Consider the following 23,266-nt stretch of genomic DNA (forward strand, 5'->3'; position numbering starts at 1 on the left):
CACAGCAGCGGATAATCAATGTTTACATTTTGTAAATTTACATTTTGTCCCTGAGGCCTCTCAGCTTCTCAGGAGGAAAAATCCTAAGGAAAGGATTTTTCATAAAAGATGTCTGCAAGACAGTGCCAGGCACAGAAACCCCCACCCAACCACGAGGTTTAGGAAGCACTGCACCCCCAGGGCAGAGTGAGCACATTTGGCTGACAACAGCAGGGCCAAATGTGCCTTCCATGGATGTCTGGTCCATAGCAGGTGGCCATCTGGAGGCACTGACCGTGTGGGGCCATCTGTGGCAGCAGCAGCAGCTGCCACCAGCCTGGCACAAAGCTCAGCAGCAGCGAGGTGTCTGCTGCTATCTGGGCCACATCACCTTCCTCTGAGCCTGTCAAAGTGGGACATCCAGAACAAAGAGCCTTCGAGGTGTGGCTGCACTGAAGATGGATTCTCAAGACCCTCTGAAGCAAGCTAATAAAATTTAAAATTTCAAAAAGAAGCTCAGTTGAATGATCATGTCAGGATTTTAGAGCCCTCTCGATGAATTTTCATCGTCTTTGCCTTCGTGTAATACAGTAACAAAATAAAAGCCACCACAAGTCATCTGCTGCAATATATATTTTAATTCAAAGTGAATCTTGACAGTAATACACCATAAATTCTTATTTTGACACTCACCAAAATAGTCACCTGGAAAACCCGCTTTTTGTGACAAAGTACAGAAGGCTTGGTCACATTTAAATCACTGAGAACTAGAAAGAAATACTATCGCAAACTGTAAGAGACATTACATCCATAAAAAATTTTCCCAGTCCTCATATTGTAATATTGCACAGTGCAATTGCTACATGGCCAACTAGTGTAGCAGAGAAATCCAAAGCAAAAAAAAAGCCACAATTCTACAAATTGTTAAACAGTAACAGTTCAACCTCATTAATCAAGTCTCTATCACTGGGTGTTTCTAGAACAAGTCTTCCTACAGCTTGCAGTGTGATTTAACTTTTACTTAACACAAACCACGTTAATTAGCAGTAAAAACAGAAAATTTAAAAATTAAAACAAAACAAAAAAAGAGGAGTTAATACAGTAGCATATTTGACCAATAAAACACCCTGAAGTTAAAAACTGAACACAAGAAATTCATCATATAAAACCTTGCAAATTAAAGTAATATGCAGATATGCAATTCCATAGTCATGCAGTGTTTTATTTAAAAAAGGCATTAAAACGGTATTGTGTAAAAATGCTTCTCAGAGGATGACTTTTTTCACAGAAAAGGCCCTCATCCTGAAAGCTTTTATTTTTCTGCAGATGGGCCCCAGACACTTGCAGCGACAAGAGTCTGTTCTCTCAGAGTACATTGCGGGAGGAGGGGGGAAAGTCATCTGGGGTGTTGACTTTAAGCTGTGACAGGATCCCAAATATTTCATTCTTTGAAATGCAGACATTTCTAAGATTACAATACAAAGAAAGAGCAGCAGATCTAATTTGGGGGAGCATTTCCAGCAACCCTTCCCTGCAGAGGGCAGGACACTGTGGGGGTGATACACAGAGAACCGTGTCAATTCAACAAGTACGTCAGCTCCAAACCTCAAGCACAGTAAAAAGAAAGGACAGAAAATACATCAGACCCATGATGATCCCCATGGCCCCAGGAAAAAAAAAACAAAAAAACAAAAAAAAACAAAAAAAAAACCAACAGGGTTTTTTTGTTGTTGTTTGGTTTTTGTTACCAGGATACAAAAACCAATGTGCTCTGCTTGTATTGGTGGTTCTTGGTGTGTCCATTGCCTGCAATGGAGTGAGCACCAAAAAAAAGGGAGTGAACAGAAAAACAGCACGAGTTTGAAGTGGTAAAGGTGGACATCCAATTTGACTCCCCATGTTTAGGCTTTACATACGGGTTGGTAAGATTTCAAATTCATCAGGATACTCCTAAGTTGCTAATGTATACTTTATATACACACACACTTGTACAAAATGCATAGAGTTGATTACTAAAAACATTGAAAGTTTTGGGAAAAATTACGTTTCTTAATTTTCAGTGTGATTAAAAATGTACTGCTGGTATTTTCTCTTTTTTTTTTTTTTTTGTTCTAATACTGTTGTATTTCAGTTATTACTTAAAAAATAAATCAAGTGTAGGCACATTTATTTAATTCAGACATTCATTAAATAAAACACTGCTTGTGTTAGTGGAGTAAAGAAAAAGATTACCAGTTATTAGCTTATTGACAGAGTTAAACTCAAATGCTTTGCACTCTTATTCCAGTCAACATTGCAAGGATTGTATTCCAGATTTTGTTTTAAAAAAAGTTAAGTCAAGCCTGCAAGATGCAGCTTCTTAAGTGTCTACACAATGCCAATATGAAAACATAAAAAAATTAAGTTACATTAATACATCCACTTATATGCAGTGATGAGCTCAAAGTTAATGGAGATAAAATACTGATGCAAGTAACACACCCCAAAAAAACATATGCAATCATCTTCCATCATTTACAGTATAGTAGTTACGACACTTCAAACATGAAAACAAAAACAAAAATTAAAAAAAAAAATTAAAATAAACCAAACCCAAACCCCAGCTTCTATTTCATGTAATTAGACTTGTACAGAAATTAGAAGGCTAAGAAAGAACTAGTTAATCACCTAATTTCACAGCTATCTGAAGTGGCAATCATTATATAGCAGCTTATCTATGATACATTCAAGATAAATGATACAATTTATTACTTGCCCATAAGCTAAAACACAGCCTCAGCTTAATACCTTCCATAAATCCCATCTCTACACTACAGTATACTTGAGGTCTATGAAAAAGTAGCTACCTTTTATAGGAAATGGATGATTAAGTCTTTGGTGCTGCAAAAGCAACTTCATTTGAACAAAACAAAAAACGAAAAGACACACTTCCTAAGGAGAGAAAAAAAAAAAAAAATGCAAAAAGCATGTAATTTACGTCCCTGACGGAATGTATTAAATAAGCAAACACCCACAATAGGCTAAAACAAATACTATTAATGTAAAAAGACTAAAATCTCTCCCATGCATAAATGAAAGATTGCACACAAAGAACTCACATCTTTTTCAAGCTTCAACAGTAAATATTCTGCTACTAGTTATCAAATACTGCATGGTTTGCTCAAGCTAAGATGAAACCACATCATGGATCAACGAGCACTTGGCTTCTCCTTTCATTAGCTAGTCAGTCATGCCTATCTCACCTCTAAACATTTTATTATGTCCAATTAGACAAACACTTTTAAAATAAACTACTTAGGTCGTATTGCAGTTCCATTTACCAGTATGAAATACTGTCTTGCATGTTTCTACTCAATAGCTACTGAATCAACTTTCCTTAAGCACTACTAAAGTCCTGTCCTGAAGCTAGATCATTCTGGGGGGGAAAAAAAAAGACAGCAAAATTCAGCTACAGCAAAACATGCTGCCTTCTCAATCAGGAAAATACACCCAATACTAAAATAATACCACACAAAACCCAAAATGAGCATTACGCTATCAAAAAATCAGCAGATCTGAATTTTTAAGTGCTGCAGTCCTCAACATTTATATATAAGTAATAACATTAACAACCTCAAATATTTAAGGCACTATGTGTGGGAACAGTTTACAATGCAGCTGAGATTATTAGGACAACAACATTTAAGAGCAATGTCTAGGCCTTTTCTTTGCCCATGCAAAAGACACATGCAATGTGAAGAACAACAGCTCAACTTTTAGATAAGTGACTCAACATTTAAACACCAAGATACGCAACACAAACGAGTTTACTTCCACACCTGTACTGCTGACACATGTGCATCTGTTGCTCTAGTTCTGTACACTGAATGGCTTCCCAAATGTAGACGTGTCTTGCACTAGTTAGAAGGCAATTTTATAAAAAATAGCAGGAGCAAAACCAGATTTCTGCTCCCATAAGTCACCTGTCTAAAGTTACCATATAAGAAGATAACATGACCAAAGACAAGTTATACCAAATGTGCAAAACACATTAAAAGTGAGTTTGTTTTTTGTTTTGTTTTGTTTTTTTTTTTTTTTTTTTTTAAAGCTCAGAGTTGTTTAAATTGCACCCAAGTCTACATGATTCAAAAAAATAATTTTCCTGTTGTGCCATGGCTAAATACGTAACAAACACCACGTTTCCTCTCCAGCCAGAGCTCCTGAGCACGGGGCGAGCTCTCACATGAAGGGGTACTGGCCGAGCTTGCTGGGGCTCAGCGGGAAGGCGGCGTAGGCGGCGGGCGAGGCGGCCACGTAGGAGTGGGGCGGGAAGAGGGCTTTGTACTGAGTCTGCTGCAGGCTGGGCGAGGGCAGCAGGCGGGGGTTGATGCCCACGGGCACCTGGTGCACGATGCCATTGCCAGGGTGGCTCAGCCCGTAGGGCGGGTGCTGCAGCAGCGCGCGCGACGCGCAGGGCGAGGCCAGCAGGTGCGCCACGGGCGCCGGGGAGGCGTAGGGCAGCAAGGTGGGCTGCCCACCCAGGTGGGAGCTGCCTGGCAGGTGGCTGGGGCTGCCCTGGGGCAGGGAGAAGGCGTGGCTGGCCACGGTGCCCACCAGGAAAGGCTGCTGCTGCTGCTGCTGGGGCTGCTGCGGGCGGCGCGGGGCGAAGTTGCCGTTGTTCCACTCCTGCGGCCCCGAGGAGAAGTGCTGGACCTGGCCACACACACAAACACAGAGAGAGAGAGAGAGAAACAGGCAGGGCTTAGAGATCCACGGAGCACAGAGAGGGGAAAAATGGAGGAGAATGCACTAAAACTAGTCAACTTAAAATCGGGAGGAATATAGAGACGGGGATTATTAATGCTTCGACAGCACAAAAAAAAAAGAGACATTAGCTATTTAGGCAGCAGCACAGACAATAAGAGATGGAAAATGGAACACAAGTTATTTTTAATGCTCTTGCAAAGGGGAAAAAAAAAAAAAAGGATAAAATGCCATGCTGGGCTGTTTTAACAGAAATACCATGTATCACATGAGCAAGGTGCTTATTCCACTCTACTCAGCACTGGCTTGGCATCAATTGGAAGTGCTGCATTCAGTTTGGGCACCATAATGAGGCACAAAGAGGACAAATAGGAGAGAAATTTTAGAGGAGAGCAGGAAAAATAATAAACGGATTGAAAAATATCTGAGACAACTAGGCAAACAGAAGTCTAGGTCTATGATCACAGGAAGATGTGGCAATCATTAACAGTTATAAAGAGAAAAGACTAAAAATCAATTAAACCCATTAAATGATGCAGATTTCAAACTACACAGGGCATCTACCAAAGAAGAAAGGATCAGCATAAATTTTTGTAATGAAAAATAACGTTCTACACTTTCTGCCAAGAGGCTGAGGAGCTGCAGACACTGAAGAGATTAAAAATTAATACCATGCTGATCATATTAAGGTTTGCTTAGAATTAATTAAACCAATCCTTTTGCATAATCATGCAGAAGGGGAGACTGTGTCACCCACCCAAATGTTTCTTTCAATCTAAACTATTCAACTCATTATTGCTAAATCCTCTTATCTACATATAGCATGCTTTCATTTAGCATTTAACTGACAATATTCACAGTTTCTCTGTAAGACTTACACAAACAGGTACTGCTCTAACATTAATGTACCTCCAGCTATCTAACCAAAAGCTCAATGCAGCCACAGCTCCAAGATAATTAATTAAAAGGGGCTTAAGCTTGATGTCACATGTCAGCTTCAGTCCTCAGCCACAGCAGACACATTTGCTGCGTTGTTGGGCAATGACAAAAGTAACTTCTAAATTAGCTTTAGGTATCTTCTAACATTGGATGGAACTACAATCACAGTCTCATCTCCCCTCCAGCTTCATTACCTGGCAGCAAAGGTAAGAAATAGTTGGGTTTGCTGAGCTATATCTCACCTCTGGACACTCAAACGAAAATATTTTCATGCACACTACTGACAGAACAACACTGCCATACAGCTGCACATTTTAACCGCACACTATGAGTATTTTAGCATTTGGATGTAGGAATAATAAATGCCAACATATTTTTCTTTTTGTCTGGCGTTTTGATATAGTGCAAGCACTGACAATTTTCCCAGTGTGGCTTTTCTGTCATTTTTTTTAAAATAGAGTCAGCTGTGTTAAGATAATTACCCAAAATAAAAGATACTTATGACTTGCCCAGTAAGTTGAAATCCACTTTTCAAGATTTGAACACTTCTTTACTCAAGCTGCTGGAAACCTGCAGCTGCCACAGACAGCGACTGAAACTGCGAGCGCTCGGTTTGGAACTCAACTTGTGGAGTGTCTGGGGCTTGCTGGGTGTGAGTGCACATACCTGACTGAAGTGGCCATGGTGCTGATGGAATGCTGATGCCAGTTTCTGCTGACGGCTCCCCACCACACAAGACTGGTTTATTCTCCCCAGGACGGACCGACCCTTCCTCAGTGGCTGGCACGGAGCATCTTCCAAGGGAAAAAATACACAATGTTATGCTTTTGTTGGCACTATTCTCTTCTGGCAACAGTTAGATAAGGCTTCATTTGCTTAGGCATGCAGGGAGAAATAATAATACAGTACACCAATTGAAGTCAAACCCCAGCACTGTTTAGGAGTGGTTACTACAGATTAGCAGTTGCATGAGTAGATCAAAATCTTCATTCATATATATATATATATATATATATATATGTATGTATATAATAAGTAAATACTGAAACTTCTATTCTTATCTACTGGCATAGAAAAACACCTGAACTAACTTACCTGTATTCACCATCTGTTCCTCAAGATGTAACCTGTTTTCAAGTCTCATGGGTGGTACCACTACTGTGCAAACAGTTGATTTGGTTTCAGGGTTAACTGAGGCTCTTGCTTCCTTATTTTTATTGTTATTGTCTACAAAGCCATTTTCCACAAAGGGGCTGTCGTGTCCTGAGGAGTCTGAGCTTGGGGAACCATCCACTGTATCACATCCACTTTCCTGTTCATCATCTGACATGCTGTCAAAAAATAAAAGTATTGCAATGAAGCAGAGAGATTTTGATAGAGGTACATTTTCTTAAATTAACACATTAAATTTCTATTGAAATTACTATAATTTAAAGTTAAATTATATACAGAAATTGCTCAAAGGTGGATAAAAATGATGCACTGTAATTACACAAGCACATATATTCAAACTCATCCTACCCATATTTTGCAAGGCTCAAAGAAAATAAATAACTTCTTTATATTAAAAATTGATGGAATACATTCTTAACTTTAAGCATACAAGAAACAGCAGTGAATTCACTAATGCCTAAATGCAAGGTCAAGTCCTTTAGTGATTTACAGCTCATGCAACATGTCCTTATTGCATGCTGTTTAAAACAGGACATCACAAATAAAACCTCTTGTGAAAATTAACCTTTTGTGAAGAGTACTTTGACACTATGAGGGCCAGCACAAAAGCCTGAAGATTCAACCAACAGAATCAGGTAATTCTGAGTAGTTTTTTCAAGTAACAAACAGTGACAATGTGAAAACTACTGAACAATTAATTGTACTTCTGTATCATTAACTTTTGATTAGAGTTGCTAATTATAGGACTTCGTAGAATGCTACTGAAACCAGAATCCAACACACTCCTCTGCTATTGACAAAGGTGAATTAGCAAGGGGAAGTAAATTACAGGTCAGCTCCTTACAATTCAAAGAAAATACCCTAAAATCAAGCAGGTCTTTATAAAAACTTACCTGAATTTTTGAATGTTTTGATATTAAAGAATACCAAAGGACTGACAGAGTTAACTACCAAACCAGAATGACTACCTGATAGAGACTCAGAGTTCCACCTCCTTGTCAATACATGCTCTGATAGAATCTTTAATTATTCTAAACAAACTTTTTTCATTAGGACCTTAATTAGAATTCATTTTGCACCATGAAACTGCTGAAGGCTCAAGCTAGACACGAGGCAGTGAAGATAAAACATTTAAAAGCTGTTCACAGCACAGCAACACTGTTCACCTAAGTGAGCCTTACTTTTAGTAGAAGAAAAAAGGCATCAATTTCATAGATTACAAGATACACAATGGGAAAACCAGAGGCTGTAAAAATTAAAAAATACATGGTGACCAAATCTGTCACATACTACTCAGACTTATTTAATCCTCGTACTCTAGAAGATTTTTATTCCAAAGGAAGTTGCATGCAACATGTTTATATTTTCTGTGTGAACACCATTCATTCTGAAAGCTTGCACTGCAGCAAGACAGATCTGTTAGGAACAAGAGCAGAGCAGTCTGTGCTGTGCAACTGCAGGCCAGCAGATCAATTTTTAAACAGATCATTTACCCTCACCAGCTGGCAACATAACAAAACCTGTGCATTTGTTAGTATCAGCTGGGCCTGCTGTATACCAAGACCTTTCTTTCTGGTGCAAGGAGACCGAGTTTTCACCTGTTGGATCTCTTGCAAGGAGAGGGGCTGGAGTGCTCGGAGGAGCTGGTGCTGAGCGTGCTGTCAGGGCTGCTCAGGGAGCACACACGGTCCATGTTCAGGGTGTTCTGGCAGGCTTCACACTCCAGGCTCCCCTTACACCTGCACACACAAACACAGTCAGCAAACACACGCTCATCACTCACCTAGGTAAAACTGTGCAATAAAAAAGGACACATTGTCGCAGACATCTTTTTAGGAAAAATCCTTTCCTTAGGATTTTCCTCCTGAGAAGCTGAGAAGCCTCAGGAACAAAACGTAAACAATGGTTATCTGCTGCTGTGGAATGCAACAGGTGCATCTGGGATTGGTCTCGTGGTTGTTTGTAATTAACGGCCAATCACAGCCCAGCTGGCTTGGACAGAGAGAGTCCGAGACAGCTGCCTTTGTTATCATTTTTTCTTATTTTATTCTTAGCTTAGCCAGCCTTCTAATGAAACTTTTTCTTCTATTCTTTTAGTATAGTTTTAATGTAATATATATAATAAAATAATAAATCAGCCTTCTGAAACATGGAGTCAGATCCTCATCTCTTCCCTCAGCCTGAAACCTCTGTGAACACCGTCACAGCCCATCATTACAAAAGACCCCTTAAATCTAAACTAACATCCAATTCCTTCTTTCTTTCACATTCAAACCAGGTTTTAAACCTTTACAGTGTTCTTTTTTGAAACCTACTAAATGGGTAATTGTTTTTTTACTGAATCAATAATAAAAGAAGTAGATAAAAATGTTCTACTACAGCAGTTCAGAGCCTTGAAACTTTTGACAAAGCTGAGATGTAAAATACATGTTCCTCCAGCTCAGAATTATTACAAGTAAGGAGGAAGTCAAACAAACATTAAACTTTTACGCCTTGCATGCTTCTGTGATGGCTCTGTGAAAGAAAACTTTACTGGAGGACAATACAGACAAAGGTTCACCTTTTCACACTGTTGGAGAAGTATTTTCTACCCACAGGTATGTAATAGTATCTACTGGGTGCTACTGCTAGAATGGTAACATGAAGTATATACAGCAAAGATACTGTTCTTTAAGAAATAAATAGGGCATGGCATTATGAAAAAAGCTCTAAAAAACTATGGTTTGAAAAGGCATAACACACACAGATTAATGTGGTAGTTTTTTGACAGTGTTATTCCCTTTCAGTAAGAGTGCTACAGAGTTAACTTTCTGCTGAAAATTCATTAGGAGCAAAATGTTTGTCCTTTTTTAATTCAGATTCATTAGCTGTGCTGATGCCTAGAGAGGCTACCTGGGACAGAGGCTAGACAGAGTTAAAGAATAAAGTAGGGATTTATTAATAGGCCTTCAAGGGATACACCTGGGCAGTACAAGAGCCTGGCCAGGGCTACCCCCAAGATGGACTCCAAGTCACAAGTTTTCACACTATTTATAAGTTTTGGTCGATTTCCATATTGGGGTTAATTGTCCAAGGTAATGAAGTCCCATCCTCCCAGTTTCCTCTCCTCAATTCACTGCTGTTTTACACATTTTAGGCCTGAAGCTGCAATGGTGTCCTTGGGCTGGAAAAGGATTGTTTTGTCTAACTAGACTGTGGGGAGAACTCGCTAACACTTTATTTGAAATTCAGAGTTATATACTAAAGCAGTACAAAATCTGAATTGAATATGAAGTTCAGAATTACATACTAAAGCAATACAAAGCATCATTAGCACTGATGCCTTCAGGTTTAGATTTCATGAAAATCTAAATTATGAAATCTAAACCTGAAGGCATCAGTGCTAATGATGGTTTGAGAAGGCTGCCCTAGAGCAGAGGCTGGACAGAGCTACAGGATAAAGCAGGGATTGATTCAAAGCATCTCCTCCATGGATCCACCTTGGGCAGCACCAGAGCCCAGCCAGGGCTGCACCCAAGATGACCCAAAATGGCCCCAAAATGCACGAGCGCTGCCGGGCTCTCTCCCTGGGATCAGTTCTGCTCCATTTGCACCTTGCAGTTCATTGTCCCATTGCAGCTTTAGCCCAGGCACTCCCAGCCTGCTTGTTTTTCTCTCTGCAGCCCACGGGGTTTGTGCTCTGGGGCTGAGATTGGGATCATTTGTCCTTGGTGCCCAGCTGGAGCAGGAATTGTTTTGTCTCCCTGCTCTGTGCACAGAGCTCACCATCCCTGAATGTGGAGCCCAGACCCACACACTAAAGCAGCACAGAATGTGGAAACCAGAAAAGCTAAACGGCTGGGACAGCACAGAATTTGGAAAACCAGCAAAGCTAAATGGCGGGGACAGCTGTATCTAAGCCAAGCCTGACAAAAGCCAAGGTGATGCTCACTCCCTCAGCGAGTGCGTCCGCGCCACGTCGTCCTCGTCGGTGTCGCTGCTGATGGTGATGACGCTGACGGGGCTGGGGGAGCTGCCCAGGAACAGCGCCTGCCGGGGGCTGCTGGGGACAGGGGGCTCAGGGGCCAGCCTCAGAGAGGCCTCCTGCCCCTCCGAGTTCAGATTGTCCTGTGCTTCTATACAGCTTATCCTCTTGACAGCCTTCAGGTTGAGGATCTTTGGAGAGATAAAGGCTGAGTTTTGGATGTTGGTGTTTTGTAGCATGTTGCTCCTGAGGAGGAAACAACAACAATTTGGCATTTAGTGAATCTCAGCCTGTGAAAACTGGGCTGTTTTCAACAAAACCAAAGCAGGCAACGTAGGCTAAGTCACCAATTTAAAAAAATAGCAGGCAATATAGTCTAAATCACCAATTTAGAAAAACACAGAAAACCACCAATTTAGAAAAACACAGTAAACACAGGCAAAAATACTTGGCATGGATGGTTTCAGACAAAAAGTACGTACTATCCAAGACATCAACATTGAATACAGTATACTGAAAACTCCACGTTCTTATGAAGGTAAAACCAGATGAAAATCCCATGTGGGTGAAAAACAAGCAAACAAAACCCAGCTGGATTTCCTGCAAGGATTCTCCTTGAAAACAAAAGCTGGTAGCCTCCAGATGAACCCCTTGCTTAATACAGGACTGCTGACACTGCCCACATAACCCATACACTTTCCCCCTCATGGAGCATGCCACACCTTTGCCATTACTTTGCATGGCACTTCAGCAAGCAGCTGAAGTATTTTTGGCTGTCAGTGAAAGGTGACTGCAAGGCACACAGCAGCCCTGTTATACAGCCTCTCTTTTTTTTATTTGTCTAAACCTGATATATCCTCCTTCATGTAAACATAGGAATATCTCATTAGAGCTACCTCAGGCTGCAAAGACAACATTCCACCATGACAGGCACAAACTAACCAAAAAATAATGAAAACTAACTAGCATTGCAAGTATTGTTCCATCTAGTCTACCACCAAAATAACTTAAAGAGAAAGGACACATTTTCCCAAAAGACTAAGAGGAATTGTGTCCAAAAAAGATATCATTATACAAGTTGTTCCCTTCCCCACAGCAGTAACAGCTGTGGGAATCCATAAAGTCAGAGGGTTTTGGGAAAGCTGCAAAAGGCAGGCCTCAGAGACAGCAGAACTGTGATTAGAGCTAAGCAGTAGCCATGAGATTGGTCAGCAGAAAAATTATGTAAGAAGTAGAAGAGTAAGGACAAATAGAACAATGGTCTGTGTATTAACACTTGGCTAGAATAACTCCCTAAGCTGCAGAAAAGTTTATCTAGCAAGATTTTAGGAAGTTCTAAGCTTATTAAGGGACATCTGTGCATTGTGTTTTAAGGCTTACAAGCAGGTGGTGTATTTGAAATAAGCAAGCATTGTTTAACCAAAGATATGTGTGCTTATAGTGGTTGGATGCAACTACTCTCAATGTGCTTTTGCTTTGTGTGATTGGTCAAAAAACTTATAAAGTGAGTTGTAGAATTAAGTTCTTGGCCTGCTGCCTGGGATGTGAGCTGCTGGTATCTTCTCATTGCCATAACCATGTAATGAGGCTGATGCTGGAAAAGAAACAAGCTCAAGGCACGTTCCCAGCAGTCCCATCCTGTTTGTGATTTGTACACAGCCCCAGCTGGCGAACACAGAATATGTTCTGTCTTAGAAATATTCTACTGACCTGTTCTGGCACAGTTTGTTCCTCTTGGTAGCTGCAGGCTGAGGCCAGACAACGTGTGCAATGCCCACACTAATTGGCTGAGGGGCAGACAAGGTTATCTGATGTGTTAAAAGAGGCTGTGGTATCATTGAGCTGTAGTGGGTGCCCTGGGTAATCATCTTCCTGAGGAAAAGGAAAGGCAGGTTCATACTGCAGGTCTTTCTCACCAGCAGCCCCACTCCTTGTTAAATCCCAGCCACTGAGGTGTGGCACAAAAGCAGGACTCACCCCCATTCTCCAAGCCTCTGTGGGCCAGCCACAGGATCAGAGGGCAGAGATGTTGGTGGAGCTGCCACTGGTGCTACCTGCTGCCACGCAGGAACCAGGATCTGCTGCGTCTGGTTGGACCACGCCTGCTGGGGAGCACAGAGCTTTTATGGCACAGGCAACTCACTGCAGCTACACTTGCTGCTTGGAGTTCAGCACAGAGCAGCTCAAAACATTCACTAATTCAGTAAGGGAGAGTTTTGCTTTAAAGCAGGCCAACCTGAGAAAGGATTCCTGCTCGAATCTGTAGTGGCTGAATTGCGTGGGCTTGGGTCACCAGTGGGACTGCATTATCCACCCTCAGGGAGAAACTGGTGGGTTTGCTGTGGCTTGTAGGAATTCCTGGCAGGGAGAAAAACATACACAAGCTTTAGGCAAACAGCAGTCTTGCATGTATTTTATGAGCAAACATAGAGGACAATTTTAAAACAGTTCACTGGTTTTTAAAATGTGTTTATGATCTAATTCCATAATTTAGACTTTCAAGCCAAACAAATTAACACCTAAAAGATTTTTGCGCCATAACTTATCTGCAGAAATATTCGAGCTGTAGTTTCCAGAAAGAACTGCCAATAGCTACTAGCTGGAAACAGACTACTAGAAGGAGGAATGACTTTGGCAGAAAATTCTGCAGAGCTAAGCATTTACTCCTTATCACAAACTACATTAAAAGATTTTGAAGGGAAGCAGGCAAAAGTAAGCAGAACTGCATTTCAAAGCTTCTCAGAATGGACTCCTGCACACCTCATGCTCTGTATTTCCAGCAGGCTGAAACACATTCTTCTCAGCTTTTATAGCTGGCAATGCCACATGTATAATGTCCCTCTTTGCTACCACCTCTTTGGTGGGAAACAATGTAAAATCTTCTGTCTACCTCATCAAATATTTGCAGTAGAATCCATACTCCTTTTCCTCTCTTCATCAAAATAATGCAAACTATAGTAAACCATAATATAATAATCTATAATCTATAATAAGTAATATATCTATAATCTATCACATATCATACATCACATATCATACATCACATATCATACATCACATATCATACATCACATATCATACATCACATACCATACATCACATACCATACATCACATAAAAATATATTATATATAATATATATATCATATATGTATTATGTAATATATAATATATATAATGCAAACTGCTCACCAGAGCACAATATAAGAAAGATGCATCTCATATCTTGTATAGATTTCATTATCATTACAGGAAACTAAAAAACCTATGGCAATGCTGCAATGTTTACTACAATAATATTTCTTTTACACAGTAATGCCAAACTATAATGAAAGAGGAATTTTTCTTAACAGACATTGCAACAGAACAGCCATGCTTGAAGAAAATACTGGCTAGGAAATAGAAAAAGATATCCCTGGTCTCATCTTCTAACTGCACTTCATGCCTCATGCTTTACTCAAAGATTAAGCAGAGCTGTTCACAGGTAACTACTAAGGAATTACTACACTGAAGTTTGTAAGTGATTTGGATGGGGTTTTTTTAATCTTTACAGTAAGTAGAGGATGAAATAAAGTTTTCATCTGATGTAATTCTCTCATGTCATAACACAATACTCGGTTATAACCACGCACTTCAAAGCTTTTCATTTTGAAATGCACTTGACTGATTTTTTTCCCCACAGCCATCTAGAAGAGAAGCATCTTAACTCTGACAGAAGTAGAGACTTTTAGCACTTCAGATACTCCACAGAGCAGCCAAGCTGGGAAACTTTGAAGCAGTGCCAGATACCATTAATATCCCTTTTCATCTGTGCCAGCAACTCGTCACCTATGTGATGAAAACAATATATCCCCTCCACTTCAGCTGTAGCAGAAATTAAATTTGGAAAGTTATCATCATATTAAGAATACAGTATACAAATCACAGATAAAGTATCTGCTTGTGCTGTTTTTGGTTTTTTTCTATAAATCACTTTATTCACCTGGGAATAATGAAAACAATAGTGGGGTTTTTTTATTATGGAGTATGTCATTGTGTAAAGAACATAAACAATTTAAAGAATTAACTGCTCAGAAGGAAATCTGTGTGAAGCAGCCTGTGAATAGTCAGACCTTTCTCAAGTTTCTGGAACCCAAGGTAAATGCAGCTGCTACAAAAAATATTATTGATAAAGTCTGCTGCACCTGTCTTTATCTATAGAGATTAAGACTTCCTGGGCTTTAAGTTTAGGTAGAATATTTCTGGTTTGTTTCATTTCAGAATGTATCTAGAGTGATTTCCGAAGCTTTAAAATGCAGAGGGAAAACTAAGGTCATTCTTAAAAAAAAACCTACTCCCCTATAAATTCCATAACTTCAAGACCTATCTCAACACAAAGCTGAACATCACCAAGATAAATAAATTACACCTTTGGAACAAAGACTATAATCAAGCTAAGTTAATAAGTAAACAATATAAACTGCCTTCCCATTTCCATAAATGACTATTACTAGATAATACATTGATATTCACTCCATCTTTCCTGTTTCCTCTCCAATTTTACTTCAGAACACCCTCCTTATTGCTTCTCCTTTCACACTTTTTTCTCCTATTGTACCCAAGACATAAATTTATCTCTCTGTGTGTGTAGTATATGAAGATGGGCTCTGGATTGCTTAAATCATTTTCTGCAGGTGCTGATTTGATGCTTCTTTCAGAAAGATGCAATGAATCTGCATCTGCCTCACATGCCGATTTTTAATGGCATAATTAAGTTGGTTTAAATATAAACCTTAAGTGGATATAACAGAAAACTCAAATATTGCTAACAGCCAGGCAGTAATACTCATATTTTAGGGACAACTGCAGATAAATATACCTTGAATAGCTGGAGGACATATAATCAATGCTTGCTGGAAAACATCACTGCAACCAAACTGAGCAGTTCCTGCCTGCAGTGGAATCCCCTGGTGCAGAACTGAGTGGGCAGATGCAGTTAATGCCTATGGGAACAGATTCAACACAGGCAAGGTTATTAGAACTGTGAAACTACATCTCTCACACACTTGTCCCACCACGCTATACAGTAAATAACTAAAACAAACTTATAAAAATGCACGATTCTAATCCATTTCACAGGAAGACATCACACTGGGCCACTGGAGGGCACCAGAATACAGCACTGGCAACCCCAGCTTGTAAATTAATCTGGAACATATTCTAAATTATTTGTCTAAGAAAACATTAGGGGAAAAACAGAGTAAAAGACAGAAGATTTTACCACCTAACAGATGTAATTTTTTCAATTATTAAATTGATTAAAAAAACTACATTAATTGAACTGACAGTAAAAACAAAACAACGTAAAACAAAACCAAACCAAGAAAAACATGAACCATTGATTTTACCTGACTTCTCACTGGACCAATTTTGGAAAAGCTTGCAGTCAGGTTGGCTGCACTGCCTGAGGCAACTGATCTCATGAGTGATGTTTTATTGCAATTGCTTAAGTCATACAGGTTTGATCGGCATTTGCAAATATCCATGATATGAAAGCAGGACTTCACTCTGTCAGAACCAGAAAATAAGTTGCTTTAATCATCATTTCATGCTGTTAAAGGTAAAAAACAATTCCTCAAAATAAGGGGAAAAAAATTAGTTCAAACCCTCCATTTCTCAGTTTCACAGAATGGGATCATCCACACAGGTAGAAAAACAGAAACACTGTTGTTACTATGGTCACATCAAGCCTCTCTGATGCATATTTTAAATTCAAGAAAAATTCTGCTGTTTCTTTCTCTTTTCATCTAACAGCTGTTTACACCATTTTCTAACAGCTGTTTACAAACAGGAAAGATAGGAAATTAAATAGATGGGAAAAGCTTGCTCTTTCAGTGAAATGCTTGCAACTTTAGGAAATTCACGGTGAAATATACAACTCCAGAACTGCAAGAAAAGTTTCAATATATTCCACATTAATCAATACATGAAAGGAAGTATTTGAGATGTTAACTTCAAGAGGAAATGCCCACCCTAGCCCTCAATGACTGATAGCAATTAGGGCTCCTCATACTTCCAAAAATCACACCCAAATTTCTGCAGTGCTGGAATTTTAACAATCATACATAAAACCAACTTAGGAATCTATTGCCCTAACTGTTACTTTCAGAGAAAAACATAGTAATTCAAGCAGTTTCCTTGACCCAACAGATGTATCTAATACTGCAAGCACTTGAAAGAATTTTCTAAGACACTGCAATAATGATGAAAGATTTCTTTTTCTCTCTGATAGCAGGAGAAACAACATTTTTATACAAATGAATTGCAACAACAGAGATTTCTATGTTACATACTGGTTGCTATGAGGAAAATCAAGGAGGTGCTTCATGGTAACAAAAGAATGGTTCAGGGTCTCAGCTGGAGTGATTCTTAAATCAGCATCAATAAGCAACATTTTCTTCAACAGACTGACAAATTCCCTCCTATCTGCCTTCTCTGCCAACAGGTCACTTCCTTCCAAATCCATCACCATGTTCACCTGGCACAGAACAAAACAGTCAGACAGAAGATGTGCATATTAATTTAACTCTTCCTGGTACTGTTTTCTGCTATAAAATACTGATAGTCAGCATTTTTATCACATGGGGTATGGTGGATTTGTCTTAACCCAAAACAGCTGGCTTGGAATTGGTGACTTTTTTTAAGCATGCACACTACTCCCCCCTTGCAACCTCCCCAGTTAAAAACTGCTGAAGGCTTTATTCCAGTTTGGGACTTGCAATTTAAGAAGTAAGATTTGGAATAAAGATCTTTTTATGGTCTAACTTGAACTACAGAGTTGATCTTCAAAAAACAATTTAAAGCACATATTAATGTCAACCTTGCAACAAGATCTGATCCTTTTCTCAGGATGTAAAAGACAACAAAAAACTGCTTTTTCTTATTGACTAGAGAGGTATAAAGCTAAAGAAAAGTGAGGAAACAGGTTTTAGAAACATAATTTAGGAAACTACACTTAGAATTCTATTGTTAACAGAATTATACTAGAAATCAAACAATAAACAAAGCAGGTTCCATATGCATTCTTTTGTTTATTCTTTGCCACAGTGGCAGATAAGGTAGAAGAGAAAGTATACAATTTACACAAAATTCAAGGGTTCCCCCACCACAAGGACAAGTTCCACTGTTTAACACAAGCAATGGAAAAGGAAGATCTTTACTAAAACTCAAAGGGCTGAAAGAGCCAGACATTTTCCTCAGAGCAGCAGAGAAGAGTGAATATGACTGAGGCACAATAAACAATATTCTAAAAGGCATTTCTTTCCAAACCAGTACAATGGTTTCAAATCACCAGTCATCCCCACACATTCCTTCTGCAGAGGAAGGAGGCTTTAATACTCACGTGCACTATATCATCCAAACTGTTGAAAATATACTTTCTGGCCTCTTTAGACTTCATACCTGTTTCTGCCTCGTGTTCTTCCAATGTCTCAACAAAAAGAAAAGGAAAGCTTAGTTTAGAATCTGTCAAAAAAGGTCACCTATAACTACAAAGTGACTTTATGTACTTATTGACTTAAAAACCACTATTTTTTCCCCAAATTATTAGTATATCAGTTATATATTTGTATGTTGCTTTACAGACTACTTCCATTCTCTAAATCAAAAGACAATAACTAGAATGTTTTACATCTGACAAATCACAGTACTGGATTACAACAGATAGTTTATGAATCACACAGGAAGTGCTGAAAGCCTAGCATAGAGCAGTTTAATGAAACTCCTGTATTTTTATGTATCACAGCTTTTCTGTTATTGTATTTTACCAATTTTCTCAAACTCAGATCTTAAACCTCAAGCAGCAGCAATATCACATCACTGTGAAAGAAATAAACCAAAAACCAGGCAGTATCTGTTCAACTTCTTGGTTTCCTCTTTTCTTTTTTTATTATGTTTATTTCTATTTTTATTATTATATTATTAATAATATTGTTATATTTATTTTTATTTATATTTATTTTTATTATTACATTTATTCCTCCACATACACATCAAATGGTGTAAATATTTTAAATACTTCAGTATGAAACAAAAACACACTAGAGAATGAATGGTTTGTGAGTTGGTATAGTACCTTCTGTTACAATTTTCCTTCCTCAACACAGACAGTAGGTGCTGCAAGAGGCAAGGTGGGACTTCAGGGAAAAAGCTTTTAACACACAGAATACAGAAAAGCTTCCAAAATGAACTTTGACAAAAACTGCAAGTAATGAGCAACTGCCCATATCAAAACCCCTAATTAACCTCTGCAAGGTAACAAGGAGCTCCTGGAAGTGAGGAGGGCTTTTTGCACCAAGAACTTGCTCTGACATGGAGAAGGCAGATGTAAAGTGTCACCTAAAGCCCAAGTGCTTGAGCAAGCAGAGGGAGGGATTAACCAGGTGTGGGTGTAATTGCAGAAATGTTACATAACCCCAGAGCTGCTGGGGATTTACCAACTTGCTGGGGGATCTTATGCAACGGGAGCTGGCAGCTGTTTGTTACTGCAGAGATCCCTGTCAGCCCCAAGTGCTGCCCGAGCCCTCTGTAAACCCAGCGAAGCTGGGCCATGGAGAAACACAATTTTAAAAAAAATTAAATTATTTGTGTGGGAAGCAAAGGCACTGCTCATGGCAATAATGTTGCTTAGAGAGAAGCAAGGTGTGCAGAACACAAAAGTACATTTTGTTTTAACTTTGTCTGCACCCATTGTATTGCAGCTTTCAGCCAACAAAGGCTGGTTTAGCAGGAGATCTAAAAGAAATGAGCTGTATACACAGCCATGTTATTTCTTAATCTCCCTTTTCCTGTTAGGAACTTCTGATCCTGAAGCCAGTTCTGGACAAATGTTGTCAGAGCAGTGTGGGCCTCAGAGACAAATTCCTTACATGAAGTGAAAAGCAGGAACAGAGGAAAAAAGGGAAGAAAACAAACCAAACACATTCATTGAGCACCTCTGGAGATACAAGGCTTAATCTGAATTCCCCACCTGGCCACAGCACAGCCTGGCAGCTGCACCTTGGGGGACAGAAGAAATGGAAGGGATAAAGAGCAGGAGCTGCTAAAAACCACAGGAGATGCACCAGGGACAGAATGGTCTTGTAGTGAATCTTGGCTTCTCTCCTTTGTCTGCTCACAGAATATGGTGTTTTTACTACATTACACTGTTTACCTTTAATCTCCAACTAGAATATGGTGCATCTGTTTCTCTACAGAAAAATCTTGCAGTTTTCGTTCCCATGCTTAACAACTGCTCTCCTGGCAAACCTTGAGTCTGTGAAATATAACGAATCTGAGGAAAAAACAGAACAGGGAAAAGCATTTACCTCTTGTTTTCAAAACGTGATCCCCACACAGTTAAAAATTTGTAATTTCATTTGAGAAATGACAAAATGAACCATGCTCAGAGATCCATGAGTACATCTTACAGAGGGGAGAAGCCTAACCCTGAGCACTCGGCACCGCTCTCTCCATCTCTAGAGAGAGCCACACACAAACAAACCTCTCAGGTGACCTATATAAGCAAGCTTTTTGGGTTGGTTCACAGTACAAGGAGCTGGGGAGAGTGGCTGCCATTACCTCCTCAACCCACTCAAATCCTAAATGTATTTTTTTCATTCTAAACAGGAAAATCAGTAGGAGTATTTTGTTTGCTTACAGAATTTCCATGATTTTTTTTTGGCCTGTTCTCATTATGTAACTAGATAAAAATCCTTCCATTTTGCTGTTTCCAGTGTATCAGTCTTTTACACATCTGACACACCTGCATTTCAAGGAAGCATTCCATGTGGAAAGGGAGTGTCTGTACAAGCTCCAGGCAGCAAAAGATAGTGTTGTTGTCCAAGAAAATCTGCTACTGAATGGACTGGCTTTATGCCTGAAAAAAACCTTGCTCTGAAATGATCAAAATGCATTTATTTTAGATTATTTACTATGCATTTTGCATAACCTATCATAGCTGGTGATCATATGATTGCCTAGAAAAGTTAAGTTTCAAGGCTTCAACAGAAATCTGTTGAAACATGATGTGTTTTAACTACTGGGCATGCAACTCACTCTACAAGGGGGGAGTTATCCCAGAGGCAACATTGCTTCCAAAATTAAAAAACCACCTTGGAATTGGAAGTATAATTGGCAATAACTGAAAACCAAGCTTGCTGCAGGTCAGGATGGAGAGGATACTGAATTTCTGAAGGACAGGGTCCCACAGCACAGAGGGGCTGCTGGGGTGAGCCAGCCCCTGGAAAAGGAGCAGCAGCCAAGGAACAAGAGAGAAGAAAGGGGAAAAAAATCAAAAGGAGAGAGTGGCCAAACACACCAAATCAGAAACTGAGAGATGAGAAGATAAAGTCAATGGAAGAGAGAGGACTTGAGAGGTGGGAGCACCAGAGAGGAGAAAAACTGATGGGCAGTTTAGAGTAAAAGGAACATGAGAGGCTTCTGCTGAAAAGTGACAGACCCAAGTGGGGAGGAACTAAACACAGCTTCTGGGGTTTACTATCCTCCATAATTCCCAGCCTCAGGGGATAAGGAGTAACATTTGACCAGAGATGTTTCTAGACCATTTATAATGTCCTCAGAAAACACAGAGTCTTAAAAAGTAAAGGGGGAAAGCCAGTGCATTAATTCAAAAATTCAGCAGTTAAGGGCCTGTGCCTGTTTCTAATGAGCATTACAGCTCAGAAGCCAGGGCTGTTTTCCTCTGAGAAACACAGCTGCTACTGCTTCTAACCACACATGAATGGAAGAACCAAGAGCTCCCTTTCAAGGGCCAGTGTGTTGGCTGCCACACACCAGGGGGACAGGGGGGAAATGCAGCACAAAGCCTGTTTGTTTGCTCAGTGACACACACCACGTAGCAGGAGGACAGGAATTCCCTTGGAAGCCATCTCCTGCTCCTGCTGTACTCATGGATACTGAGGAAAACCCTGAATCCATTTTCTCCAAGCGAGTTTTGCAGGGCAGCCGGAGCACAGTTACAACAAGGCAATTCCTGATGGTGCAGAGGAGATTGCAGCCCCTCTTCCACAACTTCTCCAGCATGAGGATCAGGCAAGTTGCTAAATGAGGCCTCCAGCAAACTTGAATGATATGTAAGAGGTAAATAAACTTGCTGTGTTTATGGAAATTTTTGAGAGAGCGTTATAGATTCTTTCCAAAAAACAAAATGCCTTCACTTGATCCTTAAAAAGAACAGTGAGTTATATGGGTTGTTAGATGTTTCCTCTTTTATTTTCCATTTTAACAGCAATAGTCTACAAAAAGGTCTTCTAAATGCATCAAAGCATCAACCCACATTCCATTCATAGCTCACTTCCCCATGTGAAATGCTGAGTTTCATGTAAATGAAGGAAACTGAAATAGAAACATCACCAACATCAACACAAAATTATTATATCCCCTGAAAATGGTTCTAACAAACAGATTTTCAGAAAAGTAGGTCTGATCTGTCAGTGCAGGAAGCCAAAAGCCCACTTCATGAGCAGGACTTGAATAACCCAAACAACATGCTCTGAACTAAATGCTGAATCCAAGACCAGAACTTAGCAAGAAGCCAGTGCTGCTCCTTCTGGGATTTTCCAGAGATTGCTTCACTTGCAAAGTTCAAAACCAGGTGGGCATGCTCAGGATGCTGATTGCATTCCTCCCAAATTCCACATTATTTTCTAAGTGTTTAAAATAAAAATGTTCTACATCTTTCATGAGAAACAACATGGAGTTGTATGAAGTTTGCTCACTAATGCTCATGGTGTCAGCACTGAAAACTCCAACAAAGCAAGGGCAGAGCTTTAAGAGCTCCAAGCTTTACCCCTGCCTAGCTACAGTATGATTGTGACAGTTCATTCTTGTTCCTCGTGAAGTACAGGCTCTCAAATCCTTGAGCTTTGTTGGATTTCCAGAAAGCATCAGAAAGTATTCAGAGCACAATTAATCCTGACATCTGAATAGACATTCCAGAGTCAACCCTGTTCATGGCAAATGAAAGAGAGATTATAATGCAGTGATGGTAGCAGCCAACTTTGCTTCCCATTATCATCTATTTCATAAGATGGAGGGGAGAGGACAAATGGAAACTTAATTTTAAAAAAAAAAGCACAAGTCTGGGTCAGAATCAGGATTTATGTTTCTAGGACAATCAATAAGGCTATGTTAAAAGCATTGAACAGACTTGAAGAAATGCTACATAATAGGGGATATTATTAGCATTTAAAATTCTGTATTTAATGACCTGAAAGTCTTAAGCGGCAGAAAGCGCACATATGCTTGTGAAATTTATTCTACTACCTGGTCATATTCCAGTGCTCCTGGGTACAGTGGCCATCCAAGAAAGAGCTCTGCAATCACACACCCTAACGACCACATGTCTATGGCTTCACAAAACGGCAATCCCAGTATGATCTCTGGTGCTCTGCAAATCAAACATGGTTACTGAGGCTTTCTCCTTGGGGA

At 39.7% G+C, this 23,266-nt stretch overlaps 1 protein-coding gene across 4 annotated transcripts in view; it reads right to left on the reverse strand.

The window, feature by feature from the left end:
• Positions 1–599: 599 nt before the first annotated feature.
• HIPK3 (homeodomain interacting protein kinase 3) overlaps positions 600–23,266 on the reverse strand; it is a 69,434-nt gene continuing 46,767 nt past the window's right edge. For 3 of the 4 annotated variants that reach the window (XM_058806581.1, XM_058806582.1, XM_058806584.1), the window contains 14 exons: positions 23,102–23,225; positions 19,989–20,108; positions 18,180–18,266; positions 17,131–17,315; positions 16,186–16,345; positions 15,657–15,780; positions 13,035–13,156; positions 12,776–12,903; positions 12,509–12,670; positions 10,766–11,044; positions 8,433–8,573; positions 6,757–6,992; positions 6,328–6,455; positions 600–4,671 (listed from right to left, as the gene is read on the reverse strand). In XM_058806581.1, coding sequence (XP_058662564.1) covers positions 4,198–4,671; positions 6,328–6,455; positions 6,757–6,992; positions 8,433–8,573; positions 10,766–11,044; positions 12,509–12,670; positions 12,776–12,903; positions 13,035–13,156; positions 15,657–15,780; positions 16,186–16,345; positions 17,131–17,315; positions 18,180–18,266; positions 19,989–20,108; positions 23,102–23,225 — 2,470 coding nt within the window. In that variant the 3' untranslated portion in view covers positions 600–4,197. The remainder of the gene's footprint in view (positions 4,672–6,327; positions 6,456–6,756; positions 6,993–8,432; positions 8,574–10,765; positions 11,045–12,508; positions 12,671–12,775; positions 12,904–13,034; positions 13,157–15,656; positions 15,781–16,185; positions 16,346–17,130; positions 17,316–18,179; positions 18,267–19,988; positions 20,109–23,101; positions 23,226–23,266) is intronic. The other variant, XM_058806583.1, reaches the window with a different exon arrangement.

This window comes from Ammospiza caudacuta, chromosome 6 (genome assembly GCF_027887145.1).
Source record: "Ammospiza caudacuta isolate bAmmCau1 chromosome 6, bAmmCau1.pri, whole genome shotgun sequence".
Classification (NCBI taxonomy): Eukaryota; Metazoa; Chordata; class Aves; order Passeriformes; family Passerellidae; genus Ammospiza; species Ammospiza caudacuta.